A 23,781-nucleotide genomic window follows, 5' to 3' on the forward strand; every position below is an offset into this window, starting at 1 on the left:
TCAGTCTTAACACTGGTCTAAAACATTTCCCCCACCTGCTATGTTTCTGTAACCACAGATATCACAAACACTACGGCTTGGGTAGTTTATGTACGTGCACTCTTTACAAGTCCACGCTCCAGCCAGATACTCTGGTCCTGCTCCCGGTGGACCTGGCCCTGTTCTCAATGGTCTATTTACTTGTTTTGGGAATGTACCTGAAGCTATAGGCAACGCTATTTAAAAAAACAAAAAACAATACAAACTATTTTACACGTTGTTAATTTTTAAAAAAATAATTTTTTTTTATCTAATTGATTTTTCAAAGTTAGTTTTAAGGTTGTTTTGTAAGTCATGTCTTTTATATAAATATATATATTTTTTATAATAAGACAAAAAAAGTATTTTAGTTTAAAAACTTTTGACAGTAAGTTATGGACAAAAGACAACGATTATGTTGATCTTTCTAAAATAGTTGCTCATTCATTCAGTTGAGAGGATTGCAGTATGTCGTTCACTTTTCACATTGTATTGTAATGTCTTTAATGTTTAAAATTGTTCTCAGCGTACGTAAATTTGTATCATAAGCCTTGTTTATAAAAGATGTAAAAAGAAGATATTCAAAAAAAAATATTATGCAGGTGCCTATGAATGAAATAATGTTTCTCCTACATCAAAAGTAATAAGCTGATTGATACTAAACTCTTTCTCAGCACTTAAGGTCATAAACTTTCTGGTTACTTATATTTTCTATTACATTATACTACTATTAACAGGCATAATTCAAATAATGGTGTAGCTTGTGAAACAATTGTTGAGTAAACTTTTGTTTATACTTTAAAAAAAAATTGCTTGAAATTAAATTGTTTATATAAATATTTGTATTAATAAGTTTTATTGCATTATTGTAAAATAATTTAGTTCTTTTCTCCTCTAAAATTTAAAAAAAAAAATCTATATATAAAAAAAAAACAAACAACTACATTTAGAAAGATGACCTATAAAAGTTAAACATAACATGTAGAGGAGGAAGTGTAACATCTATTAATAAATGTAGACAAATTTGCAACACAAAGGTCTACATACCTGCAACAGGTACGGAGGACTCAACTCCTGAACTGGGAAACAGGTGAGTGGTTGGACCATAGGATGCAGGTATTGGATAATTGTAGGAATGTTGAGGAGCAAGAGTGGCTTTCCGCTGGGAACTGTGAAGCTAGAGAACATGACAATGTCTTTAGTTCAGAAAGCAAGAGAATACAACAGTGTCTTAAGTTCACAAAACTAAGAACTTGAGTGTCTTTAGCATGTAAAGCTACAGAACATATTTAGTCACAATAAATTGGGTACATGAAATTTATCTAATTCACAAAGCTAGAGAACAGTACAGTGTCTTTAGTTCATAAGGCTAGAGAACAAGACAGTGTATTTAGTTCGCAAAGCTAGAGAACAAAACAATGTCTTCAGTTCACAAAGCTAGAGAACAAGACAGTGAGTTAGTTCACAAAGCTAGAGAACAAGACAGTGTCTTAAGTTCACAAAGCTAGAGAACAAGACAGTGTCTTTAGTTCACAAAGCTAGAGAACAAGACAATGTCTTCAGTTCACAAAGCTAGAGAACAAGACAGTGTATTTAGTTCGCAAAGCTAGAGAACAAGACAGTGTCTTTAGTTCACAAAGCTAGAGAACAAGACAATGTCTTTAGTTCACAAAGCTAGAGAACAAGACAGTGTATTTAGTTCGCAAAGCTAGAGAACAAGACAGTGTATTTAGTTCACAAAGCTAGAGAACAAGACAGTGTATTTAGTTCGCAAAGCTAGAGAACAAGACAGTGTATTTAGTTCGCAAAGCTAGAGAACAAGACAGTGTCTTTAGTTCACAAAGCTAGAGAACAGCACAGTGTCTTTTGTTCACAGAAAGTAGCAGCAGTGCCTTCAAATGAAATATTGTATATTATTTTTTGTGATGAAAAACAAAACCACATCCTATTTAAGTCAACATATATCTACCAGGTACCTGTAACTTCAAATCCTCAATTTGAACTTGAAGATCTGCTACTTGTCTGTTTTTGGTTCTCAATGTGTCTTCAAGATTTTTGAACTAGTGTTGAAGACGAGAAGAAAATTGTCAATTAACTCAAATATTAAAATCTTAAGAATAAATGTGCTATAGATAGAAATTATATTGTGTGTGTGTGTATATATATATATATATACATATATATGTCTGATGAAGTCAATTAAATTACACAAGAATATATTTATTGTGTATTTCCTGGATATTTTCTCATTTTTTGAATGTATTTAGATTAATATTTATAATCCTTAATTTAATATTAACATTATTTTAAAGCATCAAACAAACAAGACATTTAATGTAACATTTGCTGAATATTAGCTCTTATAAATAACAAAATTTGTCAAAGTCAATGAGAATCAGTATAAAAAATCACCTGACTATTCAGTTGTTTTATTTTGGCATCAGAAGTAGCCTTGATTCTGTCTCTCTCTTTCCTCATTTTGTCTGCTTTGCTCTCAGCTGCTGCTCTGTCTTGACGCTCCTTCTCAAAGTCTTCAGAATAGACTGTCAGCTGAAACAGAAACAAAAATTCTTTGCAAAAAAAAAAAAAAAAATTAATTTAAAGAGGGCCATTAGTGAAAGTATAGTTAGGAAAATATTTGTTTTTAACATTCATTGTGCTGATATTTAAGCTCTGTTTATAGAGCACCAAAGTAGATTGTGTTTTACTGAGAGAGATTTACATGTAATATTTACCTGTTGCTTTAACAAAGTCATTTCTACTTCCATTGCTTTGTTTCCTGCCTCTTCCTTACTTTTCTGTTTTGATGCATTCTGACAAACAGATTTCAGTAAGGCCAAATGAAATAAACCAGTCAAGATAATAATAATAAAAATACACTATGGAACTTATTTACAATGATTAATTTTCCAACCTGATTTGTAAGAATAAGGTATGATCGCTATTTTAAAGAGAAATTAAAGAGTGTACATCTATATTTACAATGATTAATTTTCCAACCTGACTTGTAAGAATAAGGTATGATCGCTATTTTAAAGAGAAATTAAAGAGTGTACATCTATATACCGTTAACATTGTCACTTCTGCTGCCAGTTTTCTTTTTTCTTGGGTCAACATGTCAACATCTTGCTTAAGTGAGGCCACGAATTTTTGGAGATTACTTTTTTCACCTTCAAGAACAATCATTGACTTTTGCATTTGGTCTTGCGTTATCTGTGAGAATTATAACAATACCATGTTTACAAAAATAATAATGTCTGATGATGTCAGTAAAGTTACAAAAATAAATTGCTTCACTTTCCTTAAAACTATGCTCTCAGTACTTACAAAAATATGAACTCATTAGTAAAAAGTAAAGTAATGTATTGCAAGAGCTCACAGCTCAGCATCAAAAAGCTGGCTAGAGGAAGAAAGTAATGTACCTCTTTTAGTGAACTATGAGAGCAAATGTTGTTAAGCTCATGTTTCTATGGCTGATGGCTAACAAGGGTGTCAAGTGGCCTGCACAACGACCAAACACCCATACTTCATTAAACGCATGTCAAGTACCCATTATAGTTGGATGGACACAGTGGTATCCTAAAAATCAAGTCCCACAGCATCCCCGTATTCACCTGGAATTTAACTTTTGCCCCCTTGGTTTGGAATCCAAGCACTTGACCACTCAGCCGTAAAGTAATTAATATTGGCCTACATGTGTTAAATCTCAAATGAAATTTTTTTTAATCCCCCATGAGGGTTTGTGCCAGTGATTACACTTATGGTGTAGCTCAAATTAAATATTTTCATTTCTGCTGTCATTGAAGAAAATGAACCAAAAAGTTTCTCACTTTTTCTACTGCCAGCTTGTTCTTTAGGTCTCCATTGACTTCTGCTAACCTTTCATTTTCTTTCTTTAAACTCTCCAACTTGGATTCCATTTCTTCTATCTTCTCATTGTTAGATTGCCTTAAAATCTCCCACTTGTTGTACCAATCTTTATTGGCCAAAAATAACTAAAAGGAAATAAATATTGCCAATGAGCATTAGAAAATATTATATTAAGCAACCTTCACTTCTGTAATTAGAAAATTTAAGCAAGACCCAAAGAAATAGAATATCTGTGACAATTTACATCTCGAGAGACGATCTTTTTCCTTTGCAACTTCTTGTGTGATAATAGAAATAGAATGACAAAACAAAATAGAAAATATGTGCAGTACTTTATCTACATTTTACACTTCCTTGAAATTGTGAGACATACAATGCTTTGAGATCAAACTCTATTTGTGTATAGCAGTGAGCATTTTATTTAAATAGTATTAAAGTAAATAGATCCTAAATAGATTCTAAATCTAGCCATTGAAAAACTAAAAGAAAAAGTCACCTTTGTATTGATTTGTTCAAGAGTATCAATTTTTCTCATCAGTGGGGATTCAGGCTGAGTAGATTTATTTGAATCACCTGACTAGGAAGAACAATTTTTAAAAATATGAAATAACAGAAAAATGTGAAAAACAAAAAAAATATTTGTGACAAGAATTTATTGATAAGATATTCATAATATAAGTTGATATTTAAAATATTTTTGTTTCTTTAGTACTTATAAACAAAATAAAGAAAAGGAACACCTTAAAAAAAAAAATAATCTAACTCTGGTTGCACTTACAGTCTGGCTGGTGACAGTCAACCATCGAAACTCATTTTGTGGAACAGACTGATTGTGTGTATCTGAATGTGTCTTTATCATAGCAAACAAGTTTTCATTTTCTTCTCTCAGACTTTTGTTTTCCTCCCTGGTAAGAATAAAGGATTATGCAATGGTGAAATAATTATACCTATGTGAATTAATTCAGTGACAGTGAAACAATATGAATATGAATCTATTCAGTAACTCTTTACCAACTACAAAACATTTAAAATTCTGGTGATTTCTTATCTCGACTGAAGTGCCTGAATTCTAAATAAGAATACAAATAAAGAAAAAGCTAAATAATTGACAGAAACAAACCAAAAAAAAAAGCAGACTCAATCTAGAATGTTTATGAGTAAAATTCTGATATATATATATATATATATATATATATATATATATATATATATATATATATATATATATATATATATATATATATATATGGCTCCTTTTGTCTCGAAAGGCAATGGATGCGCCCAAGTGAGTCAATGGTTTTGGCTTAATCTTGAGACGGGGCAGAATCTGGTGTGGCTAATCAAGCCAATTCTAGAACGGCAGACTTTGCCACAATTCGTACATTTGTATGCCTCTGATTTAGGGCTAGCAGACAGGGCAGCTTTCTTTTTTTCCCTCTTGATTAAAGCCGCTTCAATTCTTTTGTTCTCAGCAAGGGTTGTCCCAGCACGCACAGTCTGTCTCCATGCACTCCGGTCTTTGGCTATGTTTTCCCACATACTTTCACTGATGCCTGAGGCTCTCATGTCTCGCTTGCAGACATCTCTATATGTTAGTCTTGGGCGGCCCTTGGGTCTGACTCCTTCCACAAGCTCAGCATATAAGATATCTTTCGGGATTCTACCATCTGGCATGCGGGTGACATGTCCGAGCCAGCGTAATCTCCTTTGTGTCAGGAGAGCATACATGCTGTTCATATTGGCCAATCTCAAAACTTCCTGATTGGAGACATGGTATATATATAAAGACATAAATGACTACCTGAGATGACTTAACTCTCTATCGCTACCATTCTTTGCACTGCTCTGTAGGTGGACTTGTAATCTTTGTATCTGAGCCTACAAATCAGACAACTTTTTATTAAAAAGTCATTCAAAACAAAACATCCTAACTAGACTTCTGAAAACAAATAAGCAAGACATTGTTCCAAAGACAACCTACCTCTTTTTCTTGCAGCTGAGCTTCTAACTTGCCAACTTCTTTAGAAAACTCTAACAGCATTTCACTAATCCCAGAAGGGGGGTGAGAAGATTTCAAGATGGCCGCCATGCTTTCAGCTTGACTGGAAAGTTGATGATGGTCATCACTTGGAAACTAGGAAAAAATTTCAGTCATTCAGAACTGCATGCTAAACCTCCAACCTACCAGAACTCATGGTCAAATGTGGGTCTCTGAATGACATGATAAACCTCCAACCTACCAGAACTCATGGTCAAATGTGGGTCTCTGAATGACATGCTAAACCTCCAACCTACCAGAACTCATGGTCAAATGTGGGTCTCTGAATGACATGCTAAACCTCCAACCTACCAGAACTCATGGTCAAATGTGGGTGAGTTCAGAGGAGGGAAGGGGTTTTAAAGTAAACTATTTTGTTCCTGGTAGAAACATTTTTCCATGGGAAAGTTATAAGATAAATCATTTTCCCTTAAGAAAGGTAAAAGGATGGTAAACCCCTTTAACACTGCAAACTCATTACTGGAAGGTAAATTAAGCAAAGTAAAAAGATTTGGAAACAAGTAACATTGAAAGAAAAAAGTTTTGAAAAAGACAATTTCTCCTTTATAAAACTTTGTGTAACACTTTGCTCTAAATAGCTTTGTGTATGACTTTGCTCTAAATAACTATGTGTAAGACTTTGCTCTAAATAACTTTGTGTAAGACTTTGCTCTAAATAACTTTGTGTAAGACTTTGCTCTAAATAACTCTGTGTAAGACTTTGCTCTAAATAACTTTGTGTAACACTTTGCTCTAAATAACTAAGTGTAACACTTTGCTCTAAATAACTTTGTGTAACACTCTGCTCTAAATAACTTTGTGTAACACTTTGCTCTAAATAACTAAGTGTAAGACTTTGCTCTAAATAACTTTGTGTAACACTTTGCTCTAAATAACTAAGTGTATGACTTTGCTCTAAATAACTTTGTGTAACACTTTGCTCTAAATAACTTTGTGTAACACTTTGCTCTAAATAACTAAGTGTAAGACTTTGCTCTAAATAACTTTGTGTAAGACTTTGCTCTAAATAACTTTGTGTAACACTTTGCTCTAAATAACTAAGTGTAAGACTTTGCTCTAAATAACTTTGTGTAAGACTTTGCTCTAAATAACTAAGTGTAAGACTTTGCTCTAAATAACTTTGTGTAACACTTTGCTCTAAATAACTAAGTGTAAGACTTTGCTCTAAATAACTTTGTGTAAGACTTTGCTCTAAATAACTTTGTGTAACACTTTGCTCTAAATAACTAAGTGTAAGACTTTGCTCTAAATAACTTTGTGTAACACTTTGCTCTAAATAACTTTGTGTAACACTTTGCTCTAAATAACTAAGTGTAAGACTTTGCTCTAAATAACTAAGTGTAAGACTTTGCTCTAAATAACTTTGTGTAAGACTTTGCTCTAAATAACTAAGTGTATGACTTTGCTCTAAATAACTTTGTGTAACACTTTGCTCTAAATAACTAAGTGTAAAACTTTGCTCTAAATAACTTTGTGTAACACTTTGCTCTAAATAACTTTGTGTAACACTTTGCTCTAAATAACTTTGTGTAAGACTTTGCTCTAAATAACTTTGTGTAACACTTTGCTCTAAATAACTTTGTGTAACACTTTACTATAAATAACTATGTGTATGACTTTACTATAAATAGCTTGGTGTAAGACTTTGCTCTAAATAACTAAGTGTATGACTTTGCTCTAAATAACTATGTGTATGACTTTGCTCTAAATGACTTTGTGTATGATTTTGCAATAAATAACAACTATGTGTATGACTTTACTATAAATAACTTTGTGTAACACTTTGCTCTAAATAACTTTGTGTAAGACTTTGCTCTAAATAACTAAGTGTATGACTTTGCTCTAAATAACTTTGTGTAACACTTTGCTCTAAATAACTTTGTGTATGACTTTGCTCTAAATAACTATGTGTAAGACTTTGCTCTAAATAACTTTGTGTAAGACTTTGCTCTAAATAACTCTGTGTAAGACTTTGCTCTAAATAACTTTGTGTAACACTTTGCTCTAAATAACTTTGTGTAACACTTTGCTCTAAATAACTTTGTGTAACACTTTGCTCTAAATAACTAAGTGTAAGACTTTGCTCTAAATAACTAAGTGTAAGACTTTGCTCTAAATAACTTTGTGTAACACTTTGCTCTAAATAACTAAGTGTAAGACTTTGCTCTAAATAACTTTGTGTAAGACTTTGCTCTAAATAACTAAGTGTAACACTTTGGTCTAAATAACTAAGTGTAAGACTTTGCTCTAAATAACTAAGTGTAAGACTTTGCTCTAAATAACTAAGTGTATGACTTTGCTCTAAATAACTTTGTGTAAGACTTTGCTCTAAATAACTTTGTGTAAGACTTTGCTCTAAATAACTTTGTGTAACACTTTGCTCTAAATAACTAAGTGTAACACTTTGCTCTAAATAACTTTGTGTAAGACTTTGCTCTAAATAACTAAGTGTATGACTTTGCTCTAAATAACTTTGTGTAACACTTTGCTCTAAATAACTTTGTGTAACACTTTGCTCTAAATAACTTTGTGTAACACTTTGCTCTAAATAACTAAGTGTAAGACTTTGCTCTAAATAACTTTGTGTAAGACTTTGCTCTAAATAACTTTGTGTAACACTTTGCTCTAAATAACTAAGTGTAAGACTTTGCTCTAAATAACTTTGTGTAACACTTTGCTCTAAATAACTTTGTGTAACACTTTGCTCTAAATAACTAAGTGTATGACTTTGCTCTAAATAACTTTGTGTAAGACTTTGCTCTAAATAACTAAGTGTATGACTTTGCTCTAAATAACTTTGTGTAAGACTTTGCTCTAAATAACTAAGTGTATGACTTTGCTCTAAATAACTTTGTGTAAGACTTTGCTCTAAATAACTTTGTGTAAGACTTTGCTCTAAATAACTTTGTGTAACACTTTGCTCTAAATAACTAAGTGTATGACTTTGCTCTAAATAACTTTGTGTAAGACTTTGCTCTAAATAACTAAGTGTATGACTTTGCTCTAAATAACTTTGTGTAAGACTTTGCTCTAAATAACTAAGTGTATGACTTTGCTCTAAATAACTTTGTGTAAGACTTTGCTCTAAATAACTTTGTGTAAGACTTTGCTCTAAATAACTTTGTGTAACACTTTGCTCTAAATAACTAAGTGTAAGACTTTGCTCTAAATAACTAAGTGTATGACTTTGCTCTAAATAACTTTGTGTAACACTTTGCTCTAAATAACTAAGTGTAAGACTTTGCTCTAAATAACTTTGTGTAAGACTTTGCTCTAAATAACTTTGTGTAACACTTTGCTCTAAATAACTTTGTGTAAGACTTTGCTCTAAATAACTAAGTGTATGACTTTGCTCTAAATAACTTTGTGTAACACTTTGCTCTAAATAACTAAGTGTATGACTTTGCTCTAAATAACTAAGTGTAAGACTTTGCTCTAAATAACTTTGTGTAAGACTTTGCTCTAAATAACTAAGTGTATGACTTTGCTCTAAATAACTTTGTGTAAGACTTTGCTCTAAATAACTTTGTGTAACACTTTGCTCTAAATAACTTTGTGTAAGACTTTGCTCTAAATAACTAAGTGTATGACTTTGCTCTAAATAACTTTGTGTAAGACTTTGCTCTAAATAACTTTGTGTAACACTTTGCTCTAAATAACTCTGTGTAAGACTTTGCTCTAAATAACTAAGTGTATGACTTTGCTCTAAATAACTAAGTGTATGACTTTGCTCTAAATAACTAAGTGTATGACTTTGCTCTAAATAACTTTGTGTAACACTTTGCTCTAAATAACTTTGTGTAACACTTTGCTCTATATAACTAAGTGTAAGACTTTGCTCTAAATAACTTTGTGTAACACTTTGCTCTAAATAACTAAGTGTATGACTTTGCTCTAAATAACTTTGTGTAAGACTTTGCTCTAAATAACTTTGTGTAACACTTTGCTCTAAATAACTAAGTGTAAGACTTTGCTCTAAATAACTTTGTGTAAGACTTTGCTCTAAATAACTTTGTGTAACACTTTGCTCTAAATAACTTTGTGTATGACTTTGCTCTAAATAACTTTGTGTAACACTTTGCTCTAAATAACTAAGTGTATGACTTTGCTCTAAATAACTTTGTGTAACACTTTGCTCTAAATAACTTTGTGTAACACTTTGCTCTAAATAACTTTGTGTAACACTTTGCTCTAAATAACTTTGTGTAACACTTTGCTCTAAATAACTTTGTGTAAGACTTTGCTCTAAATAACTTTGTGTAACACTTTGCTCTAAATAACTTTGTGTAACACTTTGCTCTAAATAACTTTGTGTAACACTTTACTATAAATAACTATGTGTATGACTTTACTATAAATAACTTGGTGTAAGACTTTGCTCTAAATAACTAAGTGTATGACTTTGCTCTAAATAACTATGTGTATGACTTTGCTCTAAATGACTTTGTGTATGATTTTGCAATAAATAACAACTATGTGTATGACTTTACTATAAATAACTTTGTGTAAGACTTTGCTCTAAATAACTAAGTGTATGACTTTGCTCTAAATAACTTTGTGTAACACTTTGCTCTAAATGACTATGTGTATGACTTTACTATAAATAACTTTGTGTATGACTTTACTATAAATAAATTGGTGTAAGACTTTGCTCTAAATAACTTTGTGTAAGACTTTGCTCTAAATGACTATGTGTATGACTTTACTATAAATAACTTTGTGTATGACTTTACTCTAAATAACTTTGTGTAAGACTTTGCTCTAAATGACTTTTGAATGAGAGATATGTTTTAAAATTTATTTCTTCACCCAGCTCCCCCCTCCCCCCTAATTCTGGTTGCCGACATGTATAAATCTACTCAGAGTGTATAAAATTCAAGTTTAGTGATATAGATCCAGACTTTCAAACATTAAAAGACAGTACCAGTAATCTAGACAACTAGCAAGAGATATAGTATAGAAGATTATAGTTTGATAATACAGATCACGACTTGGAAACACTAAAAGACAATAGTCTAGACTAGAACACGGGACTGAATCTAGTTAGAGACATGGTAAAGAAGATTTTATTTTGCTAATATAGATCCAGACTTCAAACATAACAAGACAGTAGTCTAGACTAGAAGACTGAATAGAGATATGGTATAGAAGATTCTAGTTTTTTGTTTTTTTATATTGTATTGACATTGTATATTGGTTTAACTATTATAGACATAGGTATATTGTCACAAATTAATTCTAGCAGTCCAGTAATAATTTCTACATAAGAAAGTGGGCAAAATGTTCCTAAATGCCTTTTTAAAAATTTAACTCTTTACTGAATATGAGGAAATTTCCTCTAGCATGTGCTCAAGATATTATCTCCAGACCAAATATAATTTTAAGATGATAATATTTTGAAAAATTATGATGGTCAAACCAGAGTTTTTCCTGTGTGGCAAATTAGCTAGTCATTTTTCCCCACATAGATATGCATAAACTGTCATATTTTTAGGAAAATTGTTAGAGCTGTTTTCAAAATGTGTGTCCACCCAAGCAAGTTTTAGGTTCCACCCATGAAGAGTTTGCTAGCTAATAAGAGGAATTGTAGAAATAGGTTTCATGTGTCTATAAAAGTGATAGGATTGATTGAGCACTGGCTAAAACAACAAAAAAGGGCTTTAAATAAAACTGATGCAGATAATAATATAAATAAATAGATACATGCATTTGTTGTTTTTTTTCTCTTAATTTTTAATAAACAGCTACAATATTTTAAGTTAATTGAGTTATACTTAAAGTCTATAAAAAGAGACACTTCTAAAAATGTTGCATCAATTCTAGAAAGGTGCATTTTTAACAGATGACTAGTTTGTAGATTTCTTAATGACATAAAAAAAATGCCAATGATAACTTTTGAAAAATATTGCACATTTTATCTAAGATGTTAGTTTTTAATATAAAACTTTAATATCACTTTGAAAATTTAGAAAAATTAAAGCATGCATTAAAATGAGATAGATATGTAAATTTTGTATCAAGCAATGAAATATCAAAATAGTTATAACTTTTCTTACTGTTACACCTTTGGCCTTGTCACTGAATGCTAAAGGATTTAATTCACTTTGCTCATGAGGAGGTAGCCCAACAGTACTAAACTTCATGAGATCACTAGCCATATCCTTTAGAGAAAACAAACAGGCCTAGTTTTAAAAAAAAGGCTTCCAATATCCTAGACTTTGTTTGGTTTAAAAGTGTTATGCACTGTACAGCTTTGGTAAACATTTTTGATCAACAATTGTATTTTTCTTTAAAATCTTTTTAAATTAACTGTATTAATAATACAAACATACTATAATTTAAAAAATGTGGCTTACCAAAATATTTTGATCAGATGTACCAGTCAACTTAGTATTGTTTTGAGACAGATCTTGACTCTTTTGACTAAACACAGTATGACTCAATTCACTAGGTATGACCGGTGGATTAAGATTAACTCCTAACGGACTCAACTCAGAAGATGTCCCTGGTGGGCTAATATTAGGTACAGGTTGAAGCTTAACAGAAATGTTTCTAGTGGCAGCAGTCAGGTTCTCAAGTGCAGCCATCTGTTCTTGTTCAAACTGGTACCTTTTCTGATTGGAAAAATTCAATGGAGCCCACTCTTTAGGCTTTGCCCCAATTCCAAATGAATGAACCGGAGGGCCTGTGGCTTGGGCAGGGAAGTTTACTAGCCCAGTAAAGTCTTTTACAGAGGGAGATGAAATATTGCTCATTTCAAACGTAGAGATGGGCACAGGTCTGTAGATTGTAGGAGTGCTATGGGGCCTCAGTACATCCACAGGTGTATAAATAGTATGTGTACCACTGATCACAAAATATGGTTCTACACTACCTCGTGAAGATTTCACATATGCCTCTTCTGGTTTACTTTGTTTATTCTGGTCCTTCAATGGATTCAGTTGTGAGATATCCAGCTTGTTCTGAAAACCTTTAGGCAGTTCAGTCTCCTGGCTACCAGTTACGGACTTGAATAATGATGTTGACACTGTGACTGGGGATGTATGCTTTTCTTTCACTGGTCTACCATTGTCATGTCCACCTTCTCCAGGTGGATACAGAACAACAAATGAAGGGCTTCTAGTATTCACAGGTGAATGTGTAGAAATTGGATTGGCAAGCTCTGTTAGACCTTGTGTTTCAGTTTGCTAAAAATATTTTAAAAATTAACATACTTTAAGGCATACAAAATGGAAAAAAGAACTTTAATGAAAACTAAAACATCCACAGGCACAAGATTAGCGTACTAATTTAACCTTGTCCTTTATATTGTGAATACTATGTAACATTATGATATCAGGGAAATAATTGTCAGTGTTTAATAAATAAAAAAAAAAAAAACAATATTCTAAATACTCTAGAATATGTCAATTGTAAACAGTGATTTATAAAATCTAAAATATCTGAATGCTGTTTACATTATATACCTCAGAAGATGGTTGAATTTGGTTTTCTTGTTTCTGTTGTGGCTTTAATTGTTTGATTGTTTCTTCATACTTCAACTGTAGATCTTTTAATTGACTCTGATATTTAGGCACCTGTTGAACTAGGCATTTAAAAATAGAAAATAAATAAACATTTCTTTGATAAGAAACATACAATTTAAGTTTTGACCAGAAATAACCTCCCTCCCAAGTAGGTGGACCAAAAGCAATGCTAGCAATATCTAACAAGACCCAAATGAAGTAGAAAATATGTTTTGAGTACACACAGTAGTTGAGTTTAAGTACTCACTTTAAACAACTGCATTGAGATTAGAATCTTAGCCTTTGTCAATGACCAATATGTTTTCATTAATGAAAGCTCAGGTCTATACTATTTCCATCCAAAGCCTAATTTGAGCCTTTATATTGTAAGTTTTTCTAGCTTTATGTCCACATAATTCATTAGCAGCCATTTTCTTGTGTATATTTACAAATACACAAGTGTTATTATCTCTGAATACAACAGCTCACAGTAACACAGCTTTTAACTAGATTGAAGGTTAATGCTTTAAAACTCAACCCATGGAGTAAGAATGCCAATCAAAAGAATAAAGTGAAACAATACAAACTGTAGAAATATTAGTACAATGAAAATAATGGAGTTCAACCAACTGACGATACCAACTGACCAAAAACAATCTCTTTTATCTTTCTTTTTTTATTATTGTAATATACGACCTTTTCTTAAAGCCACATAAACTTTGCACCCTTTCTTTTGAATATACCCTTCATGGTAGCTCTTTGGATTTATTCACCCATTGATTTACAAAAAAAAACTAGTCAAGGTTTCAATTTGATGATTTGTTGGTCATCCTACTTTGTTAACCTTGTTATGTACTAGATTAGAGAGTAGGTTAGTTTTGTTAGACAAATATATTGTGTATTGTTTTAGCGAAGGTAAAAGTAATGAGTAATGATGTAGAAAGACAGACTAATGACGTAGTAGACTTAGGCGAACAAGAGACCAACATGGCGTTATGTTAGAAGTAGGCTGTGTTTTAAATAGAAGTTAGAAATAGCGACGTTTTAGGAAGACTGGACGGATTTCCCAGTGATTAATAAAGTCTCATTTTATAGAACTGAATGTTGTTATCAAGTATATTAAATTAATGATGATCTGTGGCTAATGTTAAGTAATAATTGATACATAGTCGAAGTCAGATTAGATTCGCCCATAACAACCTACTTTCTGAACCAAATGTGCAGTTGAGCAAGACAAGCAGCTATAAGACAGAGTTGTTTTTGTATTACATACCTACAGTCTTGTAACCAGCTAATTTTTCTTGAAGTTTTCTATTTTTTTCTTTTTCTTCTGAGAGCTTGCGACTTAGTTCAAGTGAAGTATTCAATTCTGAATCCAAAGAAGAAAATGGACTTTCAATATCCAAACTGTCCAAGTTATTTGTGGTGTGTTCTGCGTTGAAAGACATTGTCATTATGTTTGAGCTCACTCTGTATTACTTGGTCAGACAACACTGTTGTGAACATTATTAGATTCTGATATAAATAAAAAAAAAAGAAAATGTATTTTCAATGAAAGCTAATAATAATTATTCAATTGTTAATAGCCCTATATTTAATATTAATTAAGCATTATAAAACTAAGGCTAACAAATAATAACATTCTAAATAGATTCTAAAAACTTGACATCAGCATTTTCAGCCCCAGAAGACAAAGACATATATTGCTTAATTTAAACCAAGTCAGAAACATAGATATGCCCTAATGCCCTATATACAAGAAAAAGGAATTGAAAACTATATACAGCTAACATTACACCAAATAAAGCATCAGCTAGATTACTCAAAGAACTATAATATGCATGAGCATGTTCACAATAGTTTTTCAGGCATCACTAAGTAAAGTAAGCATGAGTAACCGAGTCCAAGTCCAAGGGACTAGAAAGAAGCTAATGTCACTTCCCTATTTAAAAAAGGAGATAGATCTAAATCTGATCCATGAAACTTTGAAACTACAGACTGAAATCATTTATCAGCATCACATGTTAAAAATGCTAAAACACAGAATATGTAGATCTAGTATCAGATTCATTATAAACCACTTAGACGTCTTAGATAAACATAATAATAATAATAATATGTTAAATATGTCCTTGTCCTTACTATAGTTACTTCATACTAAAACTAAAATGCTTTAGTGCCTTTAGGCTTAGGAAATATAGAATATATCTTGGCCTAGGCCAAGACAAGTAAACAAAAAATATAAATGAATGTATTAAATTAATACATTTTAAATGTTATATACTTTAAATGTTATATAGAGCTAGGCCTAGATGTTATTTATGAGATTCTAGATCTCGAATCTACTTTTAGTAAGTAAAAAGTAAGTACGTAAATGTAATAATAAATAATCAAAATTTATCTAGACCTCTAATTCTGGTGACATTAGTCTAATTTAGGGTATAGATCTAGAATCTATATATAGGAAAATAGTAATATAGTGACACTGATAGTGTAGAGTGTAGATATTGAGTTATAGTTATAGTACTACTAGTCTAGCCACTACATTTAGGCTATAGCTAAAAGTAACATCGGAAATTTCCCAACTTTCGGTGTCAGCGTCAGTTCAGGTTGAATCAATATTTTGTTTCGGTACTTATAAATTTCTAGATCTAGATATTTTGGGTTCTGAAGGGTAGACCAACTCCGACCACCAGAAAGGTCAATCACTAATGATCTATTTCTATAAGAATTTCACTCCAAATATAAAAAAAAAAAAAAGTTTTATTATGAGTTGAAACATGAGTAATATTGCGAATTTTAATGTTTAGACAACGATTCGTTGCTTCAGCCGTGACCTCCGTATGTCGAAGGCGCCGCTTCAGCTAGCCTGAAACTTGCGCAGCTGTTGGTTGCGTCTGCTGATTTGAAATTTGTACAAGCGCAATAACTAAGTTTCAGTGTACGTAAATCAGCGTTTCTAAAACTTTGTGGGTGCCCCACCCCCGCACCAATACCCTCTCAAATAAGAAAGGGGCACTATGGCATTTTACACCTAGAGTCTCTAGGTATATACTACCCCCTTTGCAACTTCTCGTGTAAAATAAGTGGCAAATCCTTGATACACAATTGCGGTCACAGGTTGCAGGACATCTGCAATCACCAGACGCTGAAGCACTTTCATCCTTCTTGGTTACTTCTGGTGTGTAGGTCTAATAATGCTAATGGCATCGGTTCCGAAGATTAAGGATGTGCGCAGTGTTTCACATGGCTACGCAAACCCAATTGCGACCTGCATATTTTCCCGCATTTCGAGCATATAAAGCAGTTAGTCCGATGGCGGTCTGTTTTAAGTTTTCAGTCCGCCTTCTGCGATTGTCTTCAATAATGGCTTTTCTTTCTTGTGTGTACGCCATATGCAACCTCGGACCCTTCTTTTAGACTTGCCCTTCGTCTGGATCTATCCAGTGCCTGATTTTCCCAACTGTTGGTGTCCATTTTGAAGATCTTCATGTCGAGTTTGCATAGGGCCAGTGAGGTCACTGGGGTGGGGGGTGCGATCCGCACCGGGTGACACCCGTTAGGGGGGTGACAGCCAAGTAAAAAAATGCACTTTGTGAATAGTTGACAATTTAAAAAACAAATAAACGACAGTGGCTAAATATTGAAACGTTATTCACAATTTAAAAAATCGATGCATCTACTATTTTGTTTTTCATTTCGACTAAACATATTTTCATTTTTTTTATGAAATTCTATCAAAAGGTTTAAAATGCTATAGCATACTTAATATATCAAGGAAAACGTGAAACCTTACTTTCAGATGTTTACCAACTGCTTGTAGGCCCCTATGTATATGAGCACTGCTTTGATTCAAATAAAGGTTTAAATCGAATCTACAGAATTTGTAGCTAGCACCTTAATATCAGGATGCCAACCAATAGTCAATGTTTAACAGATGACAACATAAACTATTATTAAAATCTCACGTGTAATTAATGTAAATTTGTAGAATTGGAAAGTAAATAAGAAGTCATTGAGATTTCTGAAGATGATATTATGATGTTCTTTTTTTCATTTTTCTGTATAAAAAGCTGTAGCCAAGATGAGGGAATTGTTAATATGTGTCAGCCGAATGATATACTTGAATATTGTAGGAGATTTTTCTTCTTGGCTAGTGCCCAGAGTGGTTGTGTTGCTTCCTAGTGAGACGATTCAGTCACTTAATAGCAAAAAACAAAAACTGTATTCTCTTGTTGTCGACTAGTTTCAACTAATTGTATTGAAAGGAAATAGAAATTTGTTACTTAATTTAGATTGTGGTTGAAATTAAGTCCAATATTGGAATATTAAAAGACGTATGAAGAATTCATCTGAATCTACAAATACTATTGACATGGAAGTCGTTGCTATGATTGATGTAAAGAAGAAAAACAACGGACTGTTTCTATAAAACTACCTAGACTAGTTTATAGTTTGTGACTATTAACAACGAGTTTTTATTGAATAAAGAACTTCCATCAGATGATGGAAACATTATGTAGATAAAACCCATAACTCTTCTTCTTCTTCGTTCTCTCTCATTTTAAGGCTATTTCTTCTTCTTCTTCGATAACCCATAACTGAAAGTATATCTGTAATGTTAAAAAGTTTATAAATTATTTTAGCAAACGAGATAAAAGATATTAGAGTCAGAATGACTATTAGCACCAACCGAAACATTCTTTAGTTCAACAAACAATGAAGTATTGCAGATGTCAGTTTCAAAATATTTTCCAAAAAGGCGACATTCAAGCAAAAATACCAAGACTGAGAAGGGATCTAATGGCAACAAAAGTTATTCTTGAAGAAAATAAAAGTTGACGGTGCATGATCCATATGCCACTATAAGACCTTAAAAAAATTGAGCAATGCCTTCCACCGTTTCTTACCATCTGCTTATCTATGGCGTCATGTGAAAAAGGATTTCTAAAATTAAAAATATGAACTTTTTGAGATAAAGAAACAAACGAAACTTTCACAAAGGGGAATTTTATTAAAAATGAGATCGTTACAGACATTAAATTTGATGAAGTTAATGATAACTTTCCAAGTTTGACATCCAGAAAAAAACAATGTTACAAAGACTGTGTGGAAACACTTACTCAAAAATCAGCCCCCGAAGTGGTCCAAACAGGCAGGTAAAAAGGCAGGTATCCATATTTTCAAAAAGAATATCAGAATGAAATTCTGTCTAAGGCAAATGACAGAGAAGAATGGAGAAAGAAAGTTGAGGATCTTGTGCAGACCAAGGGGTAGGTGAAAGTGAATGTGAAGTTAGATGTGAACCTGGCCTAACTGATTTCTTATAATGATTATATAATTGGTGTAATTGTTTTGTAAAGGGTCAATCTCTTATTCAAAGCCTCAAGACAAAAACAAAACATCATCGTAAAATTCTGTCAACATGTCCAAGCCAGCTAATGTGTCTACAACAAATTATTTTTGTTCCTGGGTCAGAATGGTTGACCCAAGAAAGTTGAGGCGTTCTAGACATTTCCCGAGCATCTTTATGTTGACTTTTGTGCGATAAAATATAAAAGTTCCGCGGCAAGAAGTCTTGCTTAACACTACGATGGCCTTACGACGATCCTGTTACAGACGTAGGCCTACGTGCGCTATACCACGAATATCCCTCGATTTCCTTTTTTAGCGGGCCCCGAAAGGGGAAAAGACGCTATTAGTTTTGTGCGAAATGTCTGTCCGTCTGTCCGTCCGTCCCGTTTAGATCTCGTAAACTAGAAAAGATATTGAAAATCCGACATCACAATATTTTAGACCAGGGGTGGTCAAATTACGCCCGCGGGCCACATGCGGTCCGCCGAGGTGTTTTACGCGGCCCGCCGACACCTACAGAAATTAGGTGTGCCCACAGTATATAGATATAAAAATGCAAATATTTTTAAAAAATCTATATTTATTATTGAAACTGTCTCATTATAAAAAGTTTTAAGTAAACGAATATTATGCTTATTGGCTATACATCAATACACTCAATTCAAGACACAATGTCTTGAGTGTTGGGTAGGCTTGGAACAAGATGACAAGTGTAACAACTGATGGAGCGCGATCTATGACTGAGAACCATAAACTTGAAACAGCAAAGTTTGCACAAAGCTGCATATAATTTAAACATTAGTTAGGGGAATGAAACATAAATAGTTTAGATTTGTGAATAAATAATCCAATGTATCCGCTAGCTTAGCATGGGCAATGCAAAGGAGAAGAATATAAAATCTCAACGATGAAACAGTTATGTTACTTGAAGGACACTGACTGTGACTTTGTTACCAATATTTCTAATGAAGATTGGAAGGCAAAATTTCATTTTCTTTATAATTGCTATAGCAATTGATTGCTTACATATGAAATGCAAATGCCTGTTAAATCTTTTCAAACTACGCTTTCCCATTTGTACAGGCAAGCAAACAAAAATAGTTTTTGTCATTTTCCTTTGCTGAAAGGTGAAACTATCTTTAGTGAAATGACTAAAAGTACAACACTTATTAAGAAAAGCCGACTCAGCTCCAGAGGACAACTCAAAGCAAAGAGAAGTTCCAGTCAGCACTACCACGGGAGTTTCATGGGTGCCAGAAGCTGTATTTCCACACTTAAAAAAACTTTGCTGCTGTTCACACTATTTGGGCACACATACATCAGTTCTTCTTCTTCGTTCTCATTTTACACGTTGAAGGGTTCAGATCAGCAATCCTATATCTGAGATGAACCGCGTAGTGGTTTCCAGATCAGGCAGTTCTCCAAATAGTCTTTTGGAGAGTCTTGTTCGGGTCCCTTGATTTAGTATGCACCATTAAAGGACATGGTCAGCATTCTCTGGTGATGCTCCACAAGGGCAGGCTTCGCTCCCCCCCCCCCCCCCCGACATTTAACTTCCGAAACATAAATTGTCTCATTCAGTGAGCAAGTATTTTTGTGGAAACAAAACAAGTATAATCACTGGTCAATGTTGACTGACTGTAATTTGACAGCAGTCACACACAGGGTTAACAACTAGTAAGATAGTTTCACAGTTAAAAAACATTATGCACGAGTATAAGAAGTAAAATACTGCACATTAAGTACAATTGTATGTTTGTGGGGATATTGTGATATAAAAAGACAAAAGCAATTTTAAATAAAATGGTAATACAGTGTATTAAAATTAAAAGACATTCTACACAGCAAGCCTATCTTTATATATATATATATATATATATATATATATATATATATATATATATATATATATATATATATATATATATATATATATATATATATATATTTATGCGGCCCGCCATTCCCAAACTTTCTTTAATGCGGCCCTCGATACTAAAATGTTGCCCACCCCTGTTTTAGACCATTCAAAGTTCTGATGCAACGGCTACTTTTTTTTTTCCTGAAAGCGAAAAATCTAATTTTTAAAATCAGTTATGCAAGCAGTTTTTTAAAGGGAAAAAAACTAATTAGTATGCATTATAAGTTAGACCTAATTTAAAACGAATAGTAATCTTATAAACTTCATTTTCTATAATATTACTTTTACACATGGGGGTGTAGAGTTCATATAGAAGATTAAGCCTTTTCAAAACAATTACATTATGTAAAGACCAGGAGAGGCTCGGTAAAGCGCCCAGCTACCGAACCGAGGGTCCCGGGTTCGAATCCTGGTGAAGACTGGGAGATCTCGTAAACTAGCAAGGATATTGAAAATCCGACATCACAATATTTTAGACCATTCAAAGTTCTGATGCAACGGCTACCTTTTTTTTCCTGAAAGCGAAAACTCTAATTTATAAAATCAGTTACGCAAGCAGTTTTTTTTAATGAGAAAAGGCTAATTAGTATGCATTATAAGTTAGACCTAATTTAAAACGAATAGTAATCTTATAAACTTCGATTCCTTCAAATTTTTTTTTCGATTGATAGTAAGGATTCAAATAAAAGATACAGTCTCTTCAAAACAATTACATTATGTAAAGAGCAGGAGAGGCTCGGTAAAGCGCCTAGCTTCCGAACCGAGGGTTCCGGGTTCGAATCCTGGTGAAGACTGGGATTTTCAACTTCGGAATCCTTGGGCGCCTCTGAGTCTACCCAGCTCTAATGGGTACCTGACATTAGTTGGGGAAAAAGTAAAGGCGGTTGGTCGTTGTGCTGTCTACATGACACTGTAGGCCACAAAAACAGATGAACTTTACATCATCTGCCCTATAGACCACAAGGTCTGAAAGGGGAACTAGTTAGGCCAGGCTCACATCTAACTTTGCATTCACTTGCACCTATCCTTTGATCTGCTGCACCATTGGGGCACTACACAAGATCTGTCAACCTTCTTTCTCCATTCTTATCTCTCATTTATCTTTGATATAAATTTCATTTTGGATGTTCTTTCTGAAAATATTGAAGCCTGCCTGGGTGGACCACTTCGGGGGCCGATTTTAAGTTTGTGTTTCCACACAAACTGTCGACAAAAAACAACAAAAAAAAAAAAAAAACAATTAAAAAAAACAACTAAAAGGACCTTTGGCTTATACCTTATACTTATCATTTTATTTTTGTTTTGTTTTTTTTTTTTCGCTTTTTTTAAAATTACAGTCCTAACATTCTTACCTCCCCCGACCCAATGTGGGAACCCAAAGCACTCCACAGGGACGTGTGCCACGGTTGTTACGAGTACGACAATGCTCTTTTTGTAACCTACATTTTTTTTTTGTATTTCAATGACATCAGTCACATGATACATTTAAAACAGAAACAGCAAATCGTTGGTTTGATCAAATTTCGAAGTAAAGGAAAGTAAAACATGCTTTGCATCGATGAAAGTGTGATTTCTTGTATACGCCTAGTGAACTGAGGAAGAACCGCGTAGCTGTAAATGTACACATTTGATGGTTCAAATAACCGTTTGCTTGCCGACTTCACCATGTGCCATGGGGTCTGACATGGATCGATCGTAATTATATATTTAAAATCTATATTTACAAAGGAAATTACCGAACTGTGGTTTAAAAACGCGCAAATCATGTTAATTTTGTACGAACCTCTTTTGATTTTCAATAAGGTGGCACAATGAATGATTGAAATGTAATCCTGGCATTTAATTAATTAATCCTTAATTTAAAAAAAAAAAAAGAAAATTGCTTGATTAAATAGTATTGTTTTATCTAGATTCATTCTACTGGCACTTATTTCAGCAGCACACACAAAGGACGCATCAGATCTGACAAAATATGTAGCTCATTAAGGGACTTGCTAACAATTGTCACTTTGCATTTAACACTTTATGCTGAAATGAAGCAAGTATATACCGGTACCATTAAAAATGCGTCCTTTCAGTCCATCATCTCTTTTTACTCCGTCTTTCCCTTCATCTTATATCAACTCACTCTGTCTGTCCGGTAAAAAGTTTGTACACGTTATTTATACCAAACCCAATCTCGGATAAAGCCAGAGGCGGACTGGCTATATAAGCAGTCGGGCAAATTTCCTGTGGGCCGGTACCTAAATGGGCCGGATATGACCACCCAATGGGCCACTTTGAATGTATGTTAACACGGTTGGCGCTCGCCTTACCTTTTATGAAAGATCTGACTTGACTGAATAATACTAGTCACATTTTACGTAACAAATAATTCGTCTATACGGTCCTTCTGGAGAGTTTCAATACTCTATACCAGTGATGCATAAAATACGGCCCGCAAGACAGACCCGGCGCTCGACGTGGTTCCATCCGGTCCACCAAAACGTCGGCACAAGGGTAGAAAAACACTCCCCCTCACTTTTTCTCTGACCTTGAACTATTGCGCGTTGAAGAGTTTATGAAATGGGAATATGAATGTAGAATCTACCAGGAAAAGTGAACGGATCTTTTTTGCAGGTCGAATTAGGTTGAACATCACTGCTCTATACAAACTAATAAATAAAAAAAAAAAAAACAGCAGTCGCGGTGTGAACATACTCGGGGAGATATATAAAGAGACCCTGTGCGTTTAAATTTCCGATATACGAGTTAGTATGTTTGTCCGTCCGTCCGTCTCGTCTAGAATTCGAATACCGAGAGAATGTTTAAAAATTACGTCACGAAAACCTTCTCCCATATACACCCTTCCCCCACTGGCCTACACAAAATTGGAGCATTATTAAATTTGTTTATAAGCACGAATGTTGCGATGTGCAAAAGCAATTGAGAAAAAAATAAATTCCGAGCGCACCAAATTTATTATTGTAGGACTACAACCAGTAGAAATTTATTTTTTAAGGTCCAAAATCAATTACAGGATGGTTCATGCAGTGACTTGCATTCCGGTGGGC

At 33.3% G+C, this 23,781-nt stretch overlaps 1 protein-coding gene across 12 annotated transcripts in view; it reads right to left on the bottom strand.

The window, feature by feature from the left end:
- LOC106055942 (uncharacterized) overlaps positions 1-23,781 on the bottom strand; it is a 53,024-nt gene that overhangs the window by 9,498 nt on the left and 19,745 nt on the right. For 8 of the 12 annotated variants that reach the window (XM_056020196.1, XM_056020199.1, XM_056020193.1 and 5 more), the window contains 15 exons: positions 14,726-14,967; positions 13,414-13,532; positions 12,304-13,134; positions 12,004-12,108; positions 5,870-6,022; positions 5,690-5,766; positions 4,667-4,793; positions 4,385-4,465; positions 3,849-4,013; positions 3,085-3,231; positions 2,754-2,831; positions 2,431-2,568; positions 1,995-2,078; positions 1,066-1,195; positions 36-215 (listed from right to left, as the gene is read on the bottom strand). In XM_056020196.1, coding sequence (XP_055876171.1) covers positions 36-215; positions 1,066-1,195; positions 1,995-2,078; positions 2,431-2,568; positions 2,754-2,831; positions 3,085-3,231; positions 3,849-4,013; positions 4,385-4,465; positions 4,667-4,793; positions 5,690-5,766; positions 5,870-6,022; positions 12,004-12,108; positions 12,304-13,134; positions 13,414-13,532; positions 14,726-14,906 — 2,596 coding nt within the window. In that variant the 5' untranslated portion in view covers positions 14,907-14,967. Of the gene's footprint in view, positions 1-35; positions 216-1,065; positions 1,196-1,994; positions 2,079-2,430; positions 2,569-2,753; positions 2,832-3,084; positions 3,232-3,848; positions 4,014-4,384; positions 4,466-4,666; positions 4,794-5,689; positions 5,767-5,869; positions 6,023-12,003; positions 12,109-12,303; positions 13,135-13,413; positions 13,533-14,725; positions 14,968-15,859; positions 16,007-23,781 lie in introns of those variants that run through there. The other 4 variants (XM_056020198.1, XM_056020197.1, XM_013212453.2 and 1 more) reach the window with 3 other exon arrangements.

The sequence above is a fragment of the Biomphalaria glabrata genome, chromosome 2 (assembly GCF_947242115.1).
Source record: "Biomphalaria glabrata chromosome 2, xgBioGlab47.1, whole genome shotgun sequence".
Lineage (NCBI taxonomy): Eukaryota > Metazoa > Mollusca > Gastropoda > Planorbidae > Biomphalaria > Biomphalaria glabrata.